Consider the following 18092-nt stretch of genomic DNA (forward strand, 5'->3'; position numbering starts at 1 on the left):
CTCCGCACAATATGGCTATTCTGAGCCTGGTGTTAAACAAACGCATCACCGTTTTGGGCGTATGACACACACAAAATTCGGACCCCAGCGAAGCGAACACTGCAGCATGCACCCCGCGATTATCGAAATGCAAGGAAGCGAAGCGTGTTTCTGATCTGATCTCACAGTTATCAATTCCAGTGAGCAGTCTGTACCTTTGCTCGTCTATAAGTCAAGATGTCAACTACAGCCTTACCAGTATGGGATCATTATTTGGGCAAAAAGTCACAAACGTCCGACTTCCGCCCGCGACAGAGTGCAACTGTGAGACTTAACGTCTAAATGTTTCGCGCGTGCTTCATGTAGAATCGCCGCCGACTCAGTCGTCATCGACGGCCCAACTCCACTCAATGCCGCTCATGTTGCCGCCGACGCAGCTGCACCTGCACGAGACCCTAGTACCTCGGAGGTCGGCTCCGACTGCCCCTGGACCACGCACATCGGCCACGCAGTGTGCGAGAACGGGCCGGCACCTTCGCCAATACCATGACACGCCGCCGTCCTCTCACATCAAGACGGACGGCCGGGCGCCGGCGCGCGCACCGCTCCCGAAATAGCCGGCCGCCGCCGCCAAACGGGGCCAGTGGAGCGGTCGGCCCAGCCGGGCGTCAGTGGTCGCAGCGAGGGGACGCAGCCGGGTCTGGCCCGGCCAGGCGCGGTGCTCGACGAGGCGGGGCTGCACGGCACGCCCGCGGCGGCCGCTGCCGGAGCAGGTACCGGCCGGGGGACGCCGTGTGGGAGTGAGTGAGTGGACGGTGTTCACGGGGGTGGCGCGGCGCACCGCGCGGCACGTGGACCCGCTGCTGCTGCTGCCGGCGGGCTACTGGACGTGCTGCTGCTGCTGAACAGAGTTTAACTCTGCTGTTCAGAAGACTCGCCACGGACCTCGTGCTGTGTTCTGAAGGCCGAAGACGACAGTCTCCTGCCGTGAAAAAGCTTTCCATACCCTCAGCTCGACTTGTTCACATCGTGTACGCAGATTCGGTCTAGACTCTCCAGAGTGACCCGCAGTGCACTAACGTAGCACGGGGCGGCCAAGCGTGGCCCAGGGTGTCTGGGGCTGAACACCCCAACACCTGACGAGTGACCCAGAGGCGCCTGAGCAGGCCGGCGGCTCAACAAGCCGGCCGAGGTAACCTCAGCTGCGTCACGTCATCCTGCGCCGGTGAACAGCACCAGAGCTGACCTGAACAGCGCCAGAGCTGACCTGAACAGCACCCGAGCTGACCTGAACAGCGCCAGAGCTGACCTGAACAGTGCCCGAGCCGACCTGAACAGTGCCCGAGCCGACCCAAACAGCGTCGCACCTTCCTTTGCTCTACCATGGCACTGGAGCGGGGTCGACCGTCGGTGCGCACCACGCGAGGCTCGTACCGCGGCTCAGCCCGCTCGTCCAGCCACTATAACTCGTCCTCGTCCTCCAGCATGGACCCCGAGGAGCGCTGCAAGCGGTGCTGCCGTACCGTCACCTCCTTCATGTTCACCCAGGTGAGACTGCCGTACCGTCACCTCCTTCATGTTCACCCAGGTGAGCTGCCGCACCGTCACCTCCTTCATGTACGCCTAAAGTGATGAAATTGGGGATACCATTGCACCGTCACTCTTTTTGTGCTCATCCAGGTGAAGCCCGTGTGACTGCCACTGACTCATTATGTACAGGTACGTACACATAGCCAATCACACAACTCATATGTCCACAGCTCCACTATCCATTCAGATACCTGGTGGTCTTGGTGCAGTCTCGGCAAGTTTTCATCGCACCTCTTACCTTTGACCGCATGCCATGTCTTATGAGAATGGATTGTGGCGTGAGGGTTAGGCCATGATACTTCCTTTTTTGTAACCGAGCCCCATGTGCTGCACTGAGTGGCCTGGTTGCTCCTAAGACTGAGCTCCTTGTTTCACTTCCGACCGTCCGGACTGATGTGGCCAATCTATGCCAGCAAATCTCCAGCCCATCCATGTTGCATCACGTGCTTTCATCACTGTCAAGTGGAGGCCGTTAGTTGAAGGAGGGGCAGGATGCTCCTGCCTCCGGAGTTTTTGTCTACCTCTTACCTCTACCCGCGAAGTGATTGCGGCCATTCACAGCTCATATCTTCCCTCTCTGCTTTGACGGGTCGTGTGTCTCTAGCGTCAGAGACCAGTGTGCATGCTCCGATCACCTCGCCGACCGCAAACGTCGCCGGCGCCGCGTCCGGCGTCACGTCCAGCCTGGCCAGACGGCGCGATCTGACGGCGCGCGCGCCTCCAGGTGGGCGTGGGTGCCCTGGTGATCGGCTACGCCATCCTGGGTGCCGTGGCCTTCATCTCCATCGAGACGAACGCGCTGGACACGCTGATCGCCAACGTCACCGCCAAGCGGCAGACGGTGGCCGTCCAGCTGTGGAACGTCACGCGCCACATACAGTTCAACCGCGCTCGCTGGGACCTGGAGAGCCAGCTCATCCTCAAGACGTACCAGGTACTGACCGGCGCCGCCGGTCTTCGGCGCCGTGTCCAGCACCGGCCGCTGCACTGGGAGCAGTCTGTCGTCGGGCAGCACCAGAAGCCGGCCGCTGGGCGCGGTGGCCGCTGGGCGCGGTGGCCGCTGGAGAGCCAGACTATCCTCAAAGAGACCCCCCCTCCCCCCTCCCCCTCCCTCCTCTCCCACGGGGTGGTACCGTTGTCGGGATCACAAACCGGTTCAGCCGCTGACGGTGTCGAGCACTGAAGACGGCACTCAAAGCCGAGTGGCCGCACAGCAGTGTCAGGTACCGATCAACACATGCTGGGACCTCAATCGTCAGGTAATCCCAGATTGCAAACAGGTACCAGTCATCGCTGCAATGACGCACAAGCCGTCATAAAAGCCGTCTTCTGCTGTACGGATGCACTGATCACTGCGAACTAGCCCTCGCAATGGGGCACTGAGACATTGTTCGGTGCGCCACAGAACAGAGCATCACTCACAAACAGGCAGAGGAGACCACCGGAACCGACGCAGGCGAACCTGAGGACATAAATGCCATGAGATTCCGATTAACTTCGAGTCATTTTAAGCTTGTCCCCATCTCACACTGCACATTCCTACGCTTGTCCCCATTTCACACTGCACATTCCTACGCTTGTCTCCATCTCACACTGCACATTCCCTGTTGGCTCCTGCACTTGCGTTTGCTTTAGCACACGTCAGCGGGCTCCAAGCTTAGACGGAACGTCAGCGCATAAGTCAACGGTTGCACCAGCTTTTCTAAGAAAAAGGAGGTGGCCGTGTTTGTGGGAAGTCAACAAAAGCAAGAGCAGGTATGTTTGCGGGGAAAATACAGGCGTGACAGTCATCGTGTTTTCCTTCTCGCGCCAAACTTAGCTGATGCGGACATTTTCCCCCTATAAAGTGCAAGGTGTCTGTCCCACAGAGAAAGTACGGAAGTGTTTGAGCCAAAACGTGAGCAGCGCTTATGTTACCAAACGTTAACGTTATGCTTGGCACATGCTGATCTTGACATTGAAGCGTTGTAACATATCCGAACAACCCCTCCTCCTGCTTCACTGGCATTTCAGGAGGGTCTGAGAGACGTCACTCTTGTACTCTCCCTACCCTCCTCTGATACCCCGTACCACCAAGCTAAACGATTTAATGCTGACCTGCCTGGACGGGGTGACAAGAATTTCTGTAACCCCCCTTGGCGGGAGAGGGTGGTGGATATGGCTGGGTCAGCGTGTCACGTGTGTGAAACTTTGTGAATCTCTTTCCCTCTCTCTCTCTCTCTCTCTCTCTCTCTCTCTCTCTCTCTCTCTCTCTCTCTCTCTCTCTCTCTCTCTCTCTCTCTCTCCTCTCTCTCTCTCTCTCTCTCTCTCTCTCTCTCTCTATCTCTTCCGACGTGTGAGGGTCACATCCGCTAAAACCATCCAGGCCACTTATCACCTCATGTGCTCGTCCATACTATGGTTTTCTCCCCTTATACATTGTTCATTTTTGGTCGCCCTTCATCGTCATCTCCTTTTTTCGTCACTAAGTCCATTTTGTGAAGCTCAGCCGCGGCCGTTGAATGCCGCCAACCGTCACTGCTGCCGCCAGGACAATGTGGTGCAGGCCATCAAGGGGGGCTACGACACCAGGAGCGCGCAGCGCTGGACATTCCCGGGGGCGCTCATGTTCTGCCTCTCCGTCTTCACCATGATCGGCTTCGGCAACATCGTGCCCCGCAGCCCCTGGGGCAAGATCGCCACCATGTGCTATGCGCTCATCGGGATCCCGCTCTACATCCTGTACTTCCTCAACATGGGCGAGGTGAGCGGCCAATCGGCGCCCGCTGCGGCTGTGACGTCACAGGCGGGCGGCGAGTGCGGTGCTGGGGCTTGCCTGCGTGTGCATGGGTCAGTTACCCTAGCTCTTGGGGATACTTGGGCAAAGGCTTTTAAAGCGGTTGGCATGTGCCTAAAATCCTGTCAAGAGTATATAGGATGTATTTCATACATGCGACAATGCGTGTTCATGTTTAAATTTGGGATACACAAGTAAAACTGAACAAAGCGAGAGCGTAGGATGTTGCGTGCTGACACAGCCGTCGCCTGGGTGACCAACGTCTTGAAGCGGCCTCAGCAAAGAACGAGACCGGACATGAGACACCTGTGCCTTTGTTAGGGCGTCTGACTTCCCTGACGCTTTATGTGACTTAGTGTCAGTGGTGCTGTCGCTCCGTGCAGTGTCAAACATCGCCAAAACAGCATGTCCCCAGCTTGACGACATGGCGTGATGTCTCATGACATGTCGATGCTCGTGCTGCCGTCCAAGGGCAAAATCTCATCTGTTCATTTTTGGACATTCTGCGTTCTTAATGTCGTCTGATTCGTCCCCTCATGTTGAATTAGGGTATCTAAACAAATAGTTAAAATTTTTCACAAACTTTTAGCTAAATGATAGTGTTAAAAGCTTTGAAAATATAAACTGTTTGCTTAGCTAGTCGAATTCAGCATGAGTAGAAGAATCAGATGACGCAAAAAACGCAACATGACCAAAAATGTACATATGGGGTTTCACCTCTGGACGGCAGCGTTCGTGGCTTTGTCAGAACAGGCAGCTGTCGTGACGTACGGACGCGTGCACGCATGCACGCGCCACGGAGAGCAGCATCTCGAGACGGGAAGCCGCGAACAGACTCCTCCCAGGTGGCCCCGCCCCTCCCACGTGAACGCTGCCAGGTCTCCTGTCTTCGGTGCGAGAGGTGCCTGAGGCAGGGTCGGACGGAATGACCGTGACCTTGACGTATCAGCCCAGTCATTGGCCGTTTGATAACTGTGTCAGGAGGTTGTCGCGAAGCTGTCACCCTATCCAAACATCAGAAGTGTTATCGTCACGCTGTTATTGGCCCTGCTGTTACAAACGGTCCGGACCTGGCGGCGCAGCCAGGAAGATAGTGCCCTCCGGCGATTTCCGGCTAGGAAATCGCACGTCAGCTCTGGACCGTGCCTGACCCGGCAACACAAGGTCACTGGTCACTGACGCAAGGTCACAACACATGGCAACGCAAGGTCACTGACGCGTCGCACCATGCCGACACGTGCATCGTATCTACAGACCCTGAAGCGTGTGAAGCTCGCCTGCTGCACACTGCACACTGCACACTGCTGCAAACTGCACACTGCTGCACGCTGCACACTGCATACTGCTGCATACTACGCACTGCTGCAAACTACACACGGCTGCACACTGCACGCTGCACACGGCTGCACACTTCTGATCCGGGATGCTGAAGTGATTCCAATCAAACCCGTTCAGTGACCACGAGAGGAATGCGGAACCACGCGGACACATTCCCGAGCACTTCATCTGTCTGGTTTTTGCAAGGCATGCTTCTCTCTCCACACCGCAGTTGTTTTGTTTTCACACCCAAAAAACACACTAGCGGTTTTTAATAGCCCAGCACCATTTACATTTCGTGTCGCCGTCGCTTACGCGCAGGCCCCCGCCAACCAACGCCGGCGTCGGCCGGAGCTGCCTTCCAGCCATGCCTATGCACGGGCGGATGCGCTCATTTGGCCAATCGCCGCACGCACCTGTTCCCCGCCGGGGCCACCGAGATCCGTGCAGAAACGGCGCGCTATTCTGGCGCCAAATGCCACCAGTTGGCGCGGGTCCAAGACGAAAATTAGACGGCTGCATGCCGGGCGAAGGCTGGGAAGGGACAATGCCGGGGAATGTCAAACCGACCGGCGCAGCCGTGTCGGGGTTGCGGCGGCCACAAATCGGGCCGGTGCGCTAGAGGACCGCGATGATGTCGCCGCAGCGGTCATGTTTAGCAGGCATACAAATACAACGCCATTGAACGTTTCGTGGATGGTGATCGTGGAGGGCGGTCAACTTCGTCCGACTGTCATGACTGGGGAGTATGCTGCTTTCGTGAACACACTATAAGGCCATTGCACAGTTTTGAGTCCCGTAAAATCACCGTCACAAAAATGGTTTGAACATCTGAATTCGTTGGGGGCTGGCGTCACCCTGCTTCCTTCTTAAACCCACGCGCTGTGCTGTCGGCCCGGCTCTTTCATTGGCTTCATTGACTTCGAATGACACGAGCCATCTGAAGCGCCCGAGCCATGCGGTGGCTGCTCAAGACCCGTGACCTGACAGCACCAGCTGACATGAATAGCCTCTATCAGGAAGGTCGGAGCCGGACTTCCGGGGGCTCCTCACTGCCATTGGGCATATTGCCCACGATCGCCGCACCATCACCAGCGGCCCTCAAATAAATGGTGCCGGTGCCAAATGCAGCATGATCTTAAAGCCTGCGGGTTGTGACTATATGTGCCTGCTGTGAACAAGGGCAATATGGCAGCACAGCTTGTTGGGTCACGTTTGAACGAAGCCAGGGTTTTCAAACCCACTTCCCTTTCACACCTCTTCCTCACCGAGCGAAGGAACATCCGCCGCTTTTGTCGCTCTTTCCTTTCATTGAGCTGTTCTTCGCTCCGCGCCATGTATGCACGGACACACGCAGCGATCGCAGCAATTGCCTGTCATGATGAAACACAGCCATGACCTCAGATGCCGTCAGATGAATCACAGCCATGACCGTCAGAGGCCGTCAGATGAATCACAGCCATGATCGTCAGAGGCTGTGGCCGCCCTTGCAAAATATTGACATATTGCGCTGTGTTTGAGGCCGGGCTCCAGGAACTAAAGCTCGAGTCACCACCAGTCGAGCAAACCTCGGTACCGCCCGAGTTTCTTTACTCTTAATTCGAAGCGGTTATCACATGCCTGTAAACTCAGTCTTCTTTACTCGCCTTTTGACCGTCTCCCAACACAAGGCACGGTACCATCAGATCACCACCATTTCAAAGACATTCACCTGAAATTGTACCCGTCATAGAGCGACCATCTCCCTAACGTGTCGGCCTTTGTGCTCCGATGGTCTTCCCTCGGTTCGTTTCCTCTTAAATAATCGTTTTATGACCATAGCAATGCCACTGTGCCCTTTTCTAAACGCTCTCTCCTGCTCGCAGAAACTCTATTTTATTGAAACAAGACTTCTATATCGACTCACTCCCATCAAAGAAATGCTCTTTGGAATAATTTAGAACCCAGAGCCTTTCCTCACTTGCGGACATATTTACTGACTCCACCCACCTCAAAGAGCTTCTTCCGTGCCCCCCCCCCCCCCCCCCCCCCACCGTCACGACTGTGCCCCTCCTCACTCAATCGGGGCAAGCTGGGAGGTCTGTCTGCCCGGCGGCGCGCGCTACCGACGCTGCCAAGCCCGCCTCGCCCGGCGTCCGTTGGCGGCACCGCTCCGGCGCCGGTGCCTCTCCGGCTGGCGGCACCGCTCCGGCGCCGGCGCCTCTCCGGCGGCGGCCTCTCCGGCGCCGGCGCCTCTCCGGCGGCGGCGGCCCGCGGGCGCCCGCGGCGCCTCAGGGCAGGTGGCGAGCGCCGCTGGCACCGGCGCCGCCGCCGGGTGAGCGGCCACAACGCGTGAGCGACGGCCGCGCATTAGGACACGACAGCGTCGTGTCACCGATCGCTCAGAGCCGGAGCGGCGCCCCAGCTCGGGGTAGGCTCCGGAGCCGGAGCGGCGCCCCCAACCCGGGGTGGGCTCGGGAGCCGGGGCGGCGTCCAGCTCGGGGCGGGCTCGGGAGCCGGAGGGGTGCCCAGCCCTTGGCAGGCTCGGGAGCCGGAGCGGCGCCTAGCCCTTGGCGGGCTTGGGAGCCGGGGCGGCGCCTAGCCCGCCCCGGACTGGGGCGGGCCCGGGAACCCGAGGAACACCCCAACTCGCGGCGGGCTTGGGAGCCGTAGAGGCCCCTGATTTGGGGAGGGCTCGGGAGCTAGGGCAGGGGGAGGGCTGGAAGGTCCCCGGACGGCTGGGACCGAGGTGGAGCTCCATGGACAGCGCGCAAAACTGGGGATCAGGGTGCCGGTCACGGTATTGACGATTTCATCGCTGTGATGCGTTCCGAAGTAATCCGCCAAGCTGTAAAACTTACTCCATACTCGACGCAACTTTTTCGGGGCCTGCAAAGTCAATACCGTCCAAGCCACCATAGAAATCATCACATTTCCAAATCATACCGTACGTCAAATTTTATCACGAAACGCAACTGACTTTAAGTGCCATTATGTGAGACGATGAATGTCAGTGCATTCATCCCTGATTCAGTCGATATCAGAGTATTCAGTCCAACATTGACGTCTGGGTCTTATTCGAAACAAATCACAACTTCCGCGCGTAACACCTGCGTCACTAAACGTTTGCGGTTTCTGGACATGAATTTGTGCAAACTATCTACTCCAGGAGTCCAGTCAAACGTGCTACATATTTCCGAACTGATCCAGTGAATGACGGACTGTAGTGCTAGCATAATGCGCCCCCCCCCCCCCAAACCGCCAGTGAGACGAGAAGTCAAAAACATGTCTGCAGTGGTGCAGCTAGCACACAAAGCACCTAGTGGCGACCTCGCAGGCCCACGCTTGCCCTTCCTGACAGCATCTCGTTTACGCTTCCAATAATCTTAAGCGATGCTCCACGTCACGCATGGCGGTGCCTCAAAGATGATGCTTTCAACTTAGCCCGAAACTAATGCGTCAAAATTGCATCTCCGGACGTGTTACGCAAACTGAAAGGCATTCAATAAACATGCCTCCCGACATAGCACGGATAAACGCATCAAAGCCAATTTTGTGAGCTAGACGCCTATCACGTCTTTAACACCTCCTGAAATCCCCCTCGTTCGAACGCTCGCCTCCCCCACTCGCTCCAGAAGTGCGATATAACCCCCGTCCCGACTGGGCCGAGGCCGGCCGGACCGCGATCGGAGACAAAACAGCGTCACTTGATAGACGCCGGGTGGCTGGAAATAGCTCGCCTCTGTTACTGTTGGCCGCCGGGCGCGACGGCGGCTGCGTGTCGCCGCGGCCCGCCGCCCCGTCGAAGCCGACGATACCCCGTCGACGCCGACGCCGGCCGCGCGTCCGCTGCGCCCGCCCGGTGCAGCTAACGCCCTCCTCCCGGTGTTTGCTGTGGTTCGCGCCCAGAACGCCGATGTGGGGAGGTTGGTGCCGCTGGTTTGTTATCTGGAGGCGACCCCGGAACGCCGGTGTGGGGAAGCTGGTGCCACTGGTTTGTTTTCTGGAACCGACCCCGGAACGCCGAACGCCGATGTGAGGAAGTCGGTACCGCTGGTTTGTTTGTACCGCCGGGAAACGCGCAGTGCCTTTCCTGATGCGACCACCAAACGAGCGCTGCCATTGCTACCGCCGCGAGCGCGCGATGTATCGTGGCTCCTCCTGCCCGGCGAGGTGGCGGGCCGCCTCACCGTGACTACGCCGCGCCGTCGAAACCAGTCCGCGACACCACAACGGCGCTCGAAGGAGCCGGCGTCTTGGCACGCGGCGATACTCCGCCGCCGCGGGGGACCGCCGCTCACCGCCGCCGGCGGCGTCGGCCCCGACGCGCCGCCGGCGTCGACGACGCGCGGAGCGGTGCGCCAGTGCGTCGGTCCCGTGCGCCGCCGGCGTCGCCGTAGATTGGCCCGGGATTGGCGGGGAGCGTCGATGTTCTGGGAGGGGAGGGGCTGTGGGGTGGAGCGGTGCTTTGGAGCGACGTTTGTTTGTTCGGTGCGGCGGAAACACTGACGAGCACACGTTTTCTCTCATGCTGAGCTGAGTCGGCTTTGATCTCTAAGCTTCCCTCGACAGAAGACTGTGTGGCGATGAAGGCTTACGTTGAAGATGGATGGCATTTCAAACAAATAATTTTGACAAAGGAATTTCCCACGCCCCTTTTGTTGTCGGCCGACTTGCCAAGAATGCTCGAACTCTTTTGTAAATAGACTTTGATGTCAAACGGCCACGGTTTCTCAGCCGTCTGTTTGTCACACCATTCGGCAGGAGGCCGCCCGCTGCGCCGAATCAGCGCCGCATTGAAAAGAAACGCCAGCCATTCCCAAACCATTCCCGCCCGCCGCTGACAGCCGCAGCACAGCTGGTTGGACCAATCGTTTATTTCAGACACTAATTCAGACTTCTCCGGATCAAACACGGCCGCTCTGACAACAAACGGCTGTACTGATCACGAGAGATAAAGGTGCGACCGGCTCAGTATCGGACAGGCATGACGGGACGGGTTCGTTGTTGGTGGGCGCCTGCCATCCCCAGTGCCCGGATAACGAGCCATGGCTCAACTGTAAACAAACTAGCAAGTCACAGACCTTGCGTATAATTAAAATATACTATATAATTAATATATAATATACATAATATATGAATATAAAAAATATATAATAGAAATAAAGAAAATAAAATATAAAATATTGCGTATAAATAAAATAGAATGTAACATAAATAATAATTGCGTACAACAAAAAGTACACAGCCACCAGCCATTCTTAGGTACAGTCAAGGCAAAAACGCATAACGTCACAGAGTATGTGACAAGAAGCTTTCAGGCGGGTAGTTAAGATGGTCCAACGGGCGGAAGATCTGGTGCGTCACCCATGGTCCACGCTCGTGACTCATGACAAATACCCCGATAAGACCCGCCAAATAGCTAATAGAAAAATCACCCAGAATGGCGCATGAAGGGGACTGTGGCAAATGAAATGTGAATACGAACCTGGCTGAATTATAGTTCATTACTACAGGCACGAGAGCTATAGCATTAAGGAGAGCTTTGGAGATCACAGCGTTGTAACATCCGAGAAAATTAGGCTCTCAGTTTATGTGGAAACATGGAAAGACGCAAATTAAAATGGCCTGTCCTCCCCAAATCTTAAGCGAGCTCTCTTTCTCGATTCCATCAACAACGGTACGTTTATTCCACATTCTTCCCTCCCTGGCTTCTGTCAACATCACACGTGTTGACAGTGCGCGATCTAACAGCTACGCCCTTGCCTCGGCTCGTGTTGCAGGTGTTCGCCAAGACGTTTAAGTGGATCTACACCCACATATACCGATGCACGGAGGAGAGGGAAAGGCGTGCCAGGCTGGCCAAAATGGAGATCGACGTGGAGGCGCTGGGGGCGGAGGCGTTCCAGGAGCAGCAGATCCAGGCAGGTCCAGATCTATCACGGGTGGCAGATCCTGGCAGGTCACAGGTCCACTAGGAGCGACAGCGAAGAGCAGGCAGGTATCAAATCCCTTTGGGTAACAGTTCCGGGTAGGTCCGATGTCCACAGAACAGCAGATCTAGACGGATATTGGATCTGACAGACGGCAGATCCATACATTTCCCAGACCTCGCAGGAGTGGCAGCCACAGGAGGATCTCGATCCACACGGAGCAGCTGGCCCAGTCAGGGTCCCGGTCTGGGATAGGCAGCGAGGCCAGGTTAGATCCAAACGGACAGGCACTTCAGAACACCAAGGACCCAGATCACGTAAGAGCAATAAATCCGGATATGGTATTGCAGATCCATGAATGGTATTCGATCCGATAATTTGCAAGATGTACCGCAGAAAAGAACCGGGTCGGTGTTCGGCCTACAGGGTATAGACCAGTTTCGGGTTCGGGGCAAGGATCTAGACTAGGCCTAGACTAGATCCAGTTCGGGAGATCTAGTTTTTCTTTATCTGTTTTTGTGAATCTAGTTTCGAGACTAGGTCAGTTTGGAGACCACAGGTGCGTAAATCAGCTCGCCGGCTTCACGGTTTTAGATCTGGCGTTATAATTACAGTAGATCCAACTTGTTCCAAGAACAGCATGGGGTGCCGGAGCCCGGAGTGGCCCATATTCACCAGGACAATCCAAGTTGCACATGTCCTTAGTTTATATGATCACCTAATTCAGTCACCTGTGTTTCTGCTCAAATTTAATTTAGTCATATCACCAATGAATCAAGCGCCGATAACGCACAGCGCAAGCCGGTTTCAGGCCCGCCAGGAGCAGATAAGGTTGGTACTTCTCAAACATGAGATAGCTAATCCCAGAACGACCGGGGCGAACCCTCGACCTCACGGCGACCTCACGGCGACCTCACAGACCCGTCTGAATGGGTTAGCTCATATGCAAACCTTATCATAAACATTTTAGGGGCCACGCCGACGCAATGTCTCCGAAGGTTTGCATGCGGGATGTGTGTAGAAAATATCATCCATAAATCCTGATTTTCCCAAATGAATTTAGGGCCGTTCCACCTACGTGAGGGCTGTCGACTTTTTGCGACCTTTCAAATTAAACACAATAGGCTGTTGTGCGTCCCAGGGTTGGGCTGCGGCCGTGCCGTGACCATGACATGCTCCAACAGGTGATAGTACCGACCACAGCTTGCATATATGTGCTGATCGGGTACCTGGCCGGCGGCACCATCATGTTCGCCGAGTGGGAAGACTGGGGCTACCTCGACTCCTGCTACTTCTCCTTCACGTCCATCCTGAAGATCGGCTTCGGAGATTTCTTCCCCGGTGAGCCGGGAGACGAGGGGGGGGGGGGCTCAAGAGGAGGAACAGGCGGGAGGACCAGGAGGGTCCTCCCGGGACGTGGAGGACAGGAGATGGAGGCGCGTGCCCTGCGCCGCTGTCGAGACGCTTCCTCTCCTTGAGGTGCACGGAGCTGTGTTCTCCATGGTGAGCTGCTGGAACTCTGCAAGCTGTTTTTGTTTTCTGGCAAACCCGGCGCTAGATAACCAAGCCCGACTGAAACATCACTAAACGACCAACCAACAAGCTTTCTTTGATGTTATTACAGGCGCCAACGTCCGCGACTCAAACCAGGGCAATCAGCTGAAGCTAGTCATCAACTTCATGTACCTGCTGGTGGGCATGGGCCTGCTCGCCATGTGCTACTACCTGATGAAGGAGGAGGTCGTGCTGAAGGTGAGGGTGCCTCCGGGCTGGCGATGTCGCCCGGAGGCAGAAGCAGGATTGTCTTGGGGTGACGCACAATTCAGGGTATGCTGATGAACAAGGCAAACACTGATATTTTTACACGCAGCTGTCATGAATGCATGTCGACAGATAATGAGAGGACCCAGCACGTGTTCAACTTCCCCTGCCCCTGCATGCGTCACTGCCACCGGCGATGAGGCTCGGCTATAAAGCACGGTGCTGTAACGCTGCGCTGACACAAAACAGCCGTCCGACGGCTCACGCTGTTTGATGACTCCAAACGCTCGCCGAGACGTCGCTATATTTTGTTGGACATCACGGCCTGGCGTATAATGTGCCAGCGTCCGGCGGAGCGGTGATGCTTGGCTAATTCCAGCGATAACATCAACAGAGGTGTAGCCTTTCGTGCAGCTGCCGGCTGTCATAGATACTCAGAACGGCGTGTGTCCACGCTTCGTGCTCGCTGAAGCCATGCAAGTTGCTGGTTTTGTCCTTTGGGTAGACGACAGTGCCGTGACCTCTAGTTGCGGTTGAGAAAAGCTGACTGAGGACGTGGAAGACGAAGACGTGGGAGTCGTTCCAGCATTAGCCCAGAAAGGGCACGCATTAACGCCTGAAATTGGCGCACGGTAATACGGGAAGATTATTCCGTATGCCTGTGAATGCTTGAAACGTTTACAACTTTGCAAACGTAATAGGTGGACGTGATGATATACAGACACCTTATAAGCATCCACAAAGTGTGAAATGGACATGTCTAAAAGTCGGGGATATTGATCGACTTGCTGGCATGCATCGCCGAAGCGCTCAGGCTCAATGTTCAAACTTGGACAGCAGACTTGCCTCCACAGGTTCTAACACGTCCGTCGTTAAGCATTATGTCACAGCGTGCCTAACCCCCTTGTCGTGTACAAAAAAAAACATCATCTATCGATGACCTATGTATATATATATATATATATATATATATATATATATATATACATATATATATACATATATACATATATATATACATATATACATATATATATACATATATATATATATATATATATATATATATATATATACATATATGCTACAGTTGTCATACACTCGTCCTGATAGGGGGTAGACAACTTTGCACTAAGGGTTTTTAAAGATATCTCTCCGTGATGTTGAGCAATGGTGTCAAAATTTTCGGTAGCCTATGGGGCATTCATCGCGCGTGTTTTGCCGCCAAAAACTTGTTCCTAGCCTTTCTGATTTCGGAGCAGCAGCGATTTGAAACGAACACAGCACAGAGATCTACGTCCGGCGCAGGCGGCGGGCAGGCGATGATGATGATCGACGATGCCGTGGAACGCGCGCGGCAGTCCGACATTGTTACATTAACGGAGCCATGCGTCACAAATGTACCGATAAGTCACATAAAAATATACACCCATGTACTCAAAAGTAAACAAGGAACATGCCTTGTTACGTTTCATGCCGCCAAAAGACGTGGTCTCTAGAAATGATGTTGTAAAACTGAAAAGTGCGATTTTGTAGAAAATTCGAAATTTTACCTGTCATAATGGGATCAATGATTGACCTGACAACATGAACAACTCGTACAAATCGCGAGACCTCATTGATTTATCTACTACTGGTTAATTTGCTGGTGCTTTCCGCTAAGTTCTATCCGAATTAGTTTGAAAACGCCAGGGAAGGGTTGCAACACCAGCCAACACCCCCCCCCCCTCCCCTCCTTCCCAACCCTCTTTCAGTCCGCGTTATGAAAAACGGAGAATCATGGTGAAGGTTAATTCCCCCTCCGTCTTCAGCTCCCCAGGAGTTACCAACTTTCGTTGCCTTAACAAGCTCTCCATCTCCCAAAACCGAATTTGGGTGCCACCGGGCCATATCCTACGACCGACGACCCGACCCAGTCCACGGAGTCCTCTGACCGACGGCGTCGCTTCCCACTCCGCCAGATGCGCGAGATTAAGAAGTCGGTGCTGAAGCGGCTGCTGTCCTGCTGCGGCAGGATCTGGGGCCGCGAAGACAAGTCCAACTTCAAGAACTTCCACAACGCTGACGGCACGTCCGTGCACTCACGCGGTCGCAAGTCGGTACGCCGTCGGTAACCCCGGGGGTAAGCAGGTCGGTACGCCGTCGGTAACCCCGGGGGTAAGCAGGTCAAAACTCTGAACGCTCGAGGGTCGGCAGTGTCGCGCCGGTCAAGTTTACGCGCGCGCTCGACACAGGGTACGCAGTGCCGGCACAAGTCACACACGGTCGGTGAAGGTCATCCGAGGTCAACGGGGGTCACCCGGGTCGGCAGAGACCACGCGGTCCGCGTAATCAGAGGTTGTGAGCGACAGGCTGTCTAAGCCAGGACTTTCACAGCGGTGAGGCGACCGGCCGGCGTCAGCTCAGGCGATAGCGGCGGCGAGCCACCAGAGCGCAGATGGGCGGTGACGAACGGACCCGGCCGACTACGGACCCGGCCGACCACGGACGCGGCCTACCGCGGACCCGGCCTACCGCGGACCCGGCCGAACGCGGATCCGGCCGACCGCGGATCCGGCCGACCGCGGACACGACGGTGGTGGCTGGCTGGTCGCCCCACGCGCTGAGTGCTGGGATGGAGCGCGAGAGCGGCAACTGTGGCGCGGGTGACGCGTGACGTCATGGTGTGAGCGATGTGAAGTGAACAAGTTGCGCGGATCGGACCTCCGCGGACCTGTGCGAAGGATATCCGGATCTGTGACGGATCGGGGCGGACCTATATGAAGGACGTTAGTTATAATTCATGGTGAGCTTGATAAGCCAGCTGAGCTAAATTCGGCAAAGCTGTTTGATCCTTCATTGCTGGCGTCCATTTTGAACGATGTTTGGGAGACTTGCATTAATATAGAAATGGAGATTGCAACTGCGGTAGGTTTGCACACAATCATGACTCATGCTGCATTGCATTTTGTAATGGATATTATCGTAGGTGACGAATCACCCTCTGCCCAACCCTTGTATGAAAACTTTGTAGTTACTGAGGCAGGCGCGGAGACGGTTAGCGTACTGCAAGGTACATCAACGTGTGCAGCGTCTTTGACAGGGTAAGGTATCATATGTGTGATATCGTACTGTACTAACGGTTAGTACACTGTTCCTTCTACACCGTAATATGAGACTGCTGAATTGGCGTAATTTGCACGCCGTGCTGACATCGGCAGCTGCGCAGACAGTGTGACACTTCAGAGCTTCTACAGGCTGTTTCTGAGCCTGCTTGAAGATGCCTAGTTGCTGGGGGCAAACATTGTAAAGGTATGCCATGCAACGGATTGCAAAAGTGTACGCCCACTGAGTCGCAGCGAGTTCAGCAGCCGCCCGAACCGCCGTTGTAATTCATCTCACTCTCAGCCTCGGGATACGGAGCTCACTGCCCCCTCGTCTGAGCAAAAACACAACCTTACAGCTCCCAGCCCGGATAGATGGCTTTGTCGGTCCACTTCAGGTTCGTGGGCCCTGCCAGCGTGTTCTGGTCAGTTGGGCGGGAAGGGGGTTCCGCCAGTCCGCTATTATCATCAGACAGCTGACTGACTGATGCCGGCTGGCTGATGGACTAAGTGACGCGCCAGCTGACCAGCTGATATGGCAGCCGCCAGACCAGCCAGCCAATTAAACAACAGAGCACAATCTTGTCTTCACACATTTCACACTACCCACCAGACAGGCCAGATGACCATGAGCACGGAACATTCAAATCTCCACAACGCTCGCAATCCTCTAAATCGTGGGCAACGGAGTCAGAGTGAGATGGGGCGCAACAAGGGAGTGGCCGTCCAATGACATAAATCATCGTGAAGTAGAACCTGTTGTGCGATGAGAAATTTGCTTTTGAAATATTTATACACTTCATTCCCCATGTTGTTTTTTTCAGACTGCTCTGCTCTGCTGCTCTGCTCACAGGGGCCCCTGACCAACGAGGCTGGTACTGATAGTTCACATTGGTTCCGACAGACGGCGGCACCACCGGGCGAATGCAGCCTGCTGAAAGACACCGGTATGCTCATCCAGTTTTGTATTACAACCATTTCGCAAAATAGCATCACAACAGCCCACACCCTAGTCCATACCACGCGGATGGCGGATTCACTCCCACTCTCCGCCACGACAAGCTGGCGAACGAGACAGCAGCCTTGCGAAGTGTCCTTAACAACCCGGGCACATACAGCCGTCCGCGTGATTCAGAACCCTCGGAGTGCGTCACACCAGGGCCAGAAGAAAAACAGGGGCGAACGGCACCGGAGCACGATCAGTTCACAGGGCAAACAACACAGAGGGCAGCCGGTGACGATGATTTCTCGCGGCGACCAATCGGTGCATGACGCGTGCCCAGCCAGCCAACCGATGGCCAGGATGCTGGCCGAGAGCCAATCGGCACATAACAGGACGAAATGTGCTTAAGCGGGCAATCGGTAACCACGATGCTATCCAGCGACCAAAACGCTCACAAGGCGTGTCTCGTAGCCAATCGGTAACCTCTACGCTAATTGGCGACAAATCACCACACGAGACGTGCCCAGGCGGCCAATCGGTGATCGAGACACTGACTTGCGGCCAATCATTGCATGAGAAGTTCCCAGGCAGCTAGTCGGCCAACATGATGCTAACCGGCCACCGATAAGTAAACGGGGCGTGCGCAAGGAGCCATCAGTGCGCACGATGCTGGCCAACAATTGGACCAACCCGCACATGTCGTGTACTCAGACAGCCAATCACGAACCATC

At 55.4% G+C, this 18092-nt stretch overlaps 1 protein-coding gene across 5 annotated transcripts; it reads left to right on the forward strand.

Moving 5' to 3' along the window:
• The first annotated feature begins 712 nt into the window (after positions 1 to 712).
• Positions 713 to 16485, forward strand: LOC119095992 (TWiK family of potassium channels protein 18). 5 transcript variants are annotated; one of them, XM_037218857.1, is made up of 8 exons: positions 713 to 1527; positions 2294 to 2503; positions 4100 to 4312; positions 11425 to 11565; positions 12759 to 12915; positions 13199 to 13326; positions 15297 to 15492; positions 15712 to 16485. In XM_037218857.1, the coding sequence occupies exons 1-7, from the start codon at positions 1363 to 1365 to the stop codon at positions 15447 to 15449; spliced, it is 1167 nt and encodes a 388-aa protein (XP_037074752.1). In that variant the 5' UTR covers positions 713 to 1362; the 3' UTR covers positions 15450 to 15492; positions 15712 to 16485. The 5 variants fall into 5 exon arrangements, with proteins under 5 accessions (XP_037074752.1, XP_037074754.1, XP_037074753.1 ...); XM_037218859.1 differs by having other exon boundaries at positions 15297 to 15465; XM_037218858.1 differs by having other exon boundaries at positions 15297 to 15457.
• The last annotated feature ends 1607 nt before the right edge of the window (positions 16486 to 18092 follow it).

The sequence above is a fragment of the Pollicipes pollicipes genome, unplaced genomic scaffold, assembly GCF_011947565.3.
Source record: "Pollicipes pollicipes isolate AB1234 unplaced genomic scaffold, Ppol_2.1 Scaffold_4219;HRSCAF=4965_pilon_pilon_pilon, whole genome shotgun sequence".
NCBI lineage: Eukaryota > Metazoa > Arthropoda > Thecostraca > Pollicipedomorpha > Pollicipedidae > Pollicipes > Pollicipes pollicipes.

Coding starts and splice junctions, on each gene's coding strand:
- LOC119095992 (XM_037218857.1), top strand. CDS start 1,363: ATGGCACTGGAGCGGGGTCGACCGTCGGTGCGCACCACGCGAGGCTCG. Junction 2,504..4,099: donor TCATCCTCAAGACGTACCAG/GTACTGACCGGC, acceptor TGCTGCCGCCAG/GACAATGTGGTGCAGGCCAT. Junction 4,313..11,424: donor ACTTCCTCAACATGGGCGAG/GTGAGCGGCCAA, acceptor CTCGTGTTGCAG/GTGTTCGCCAAGACGTTTAA.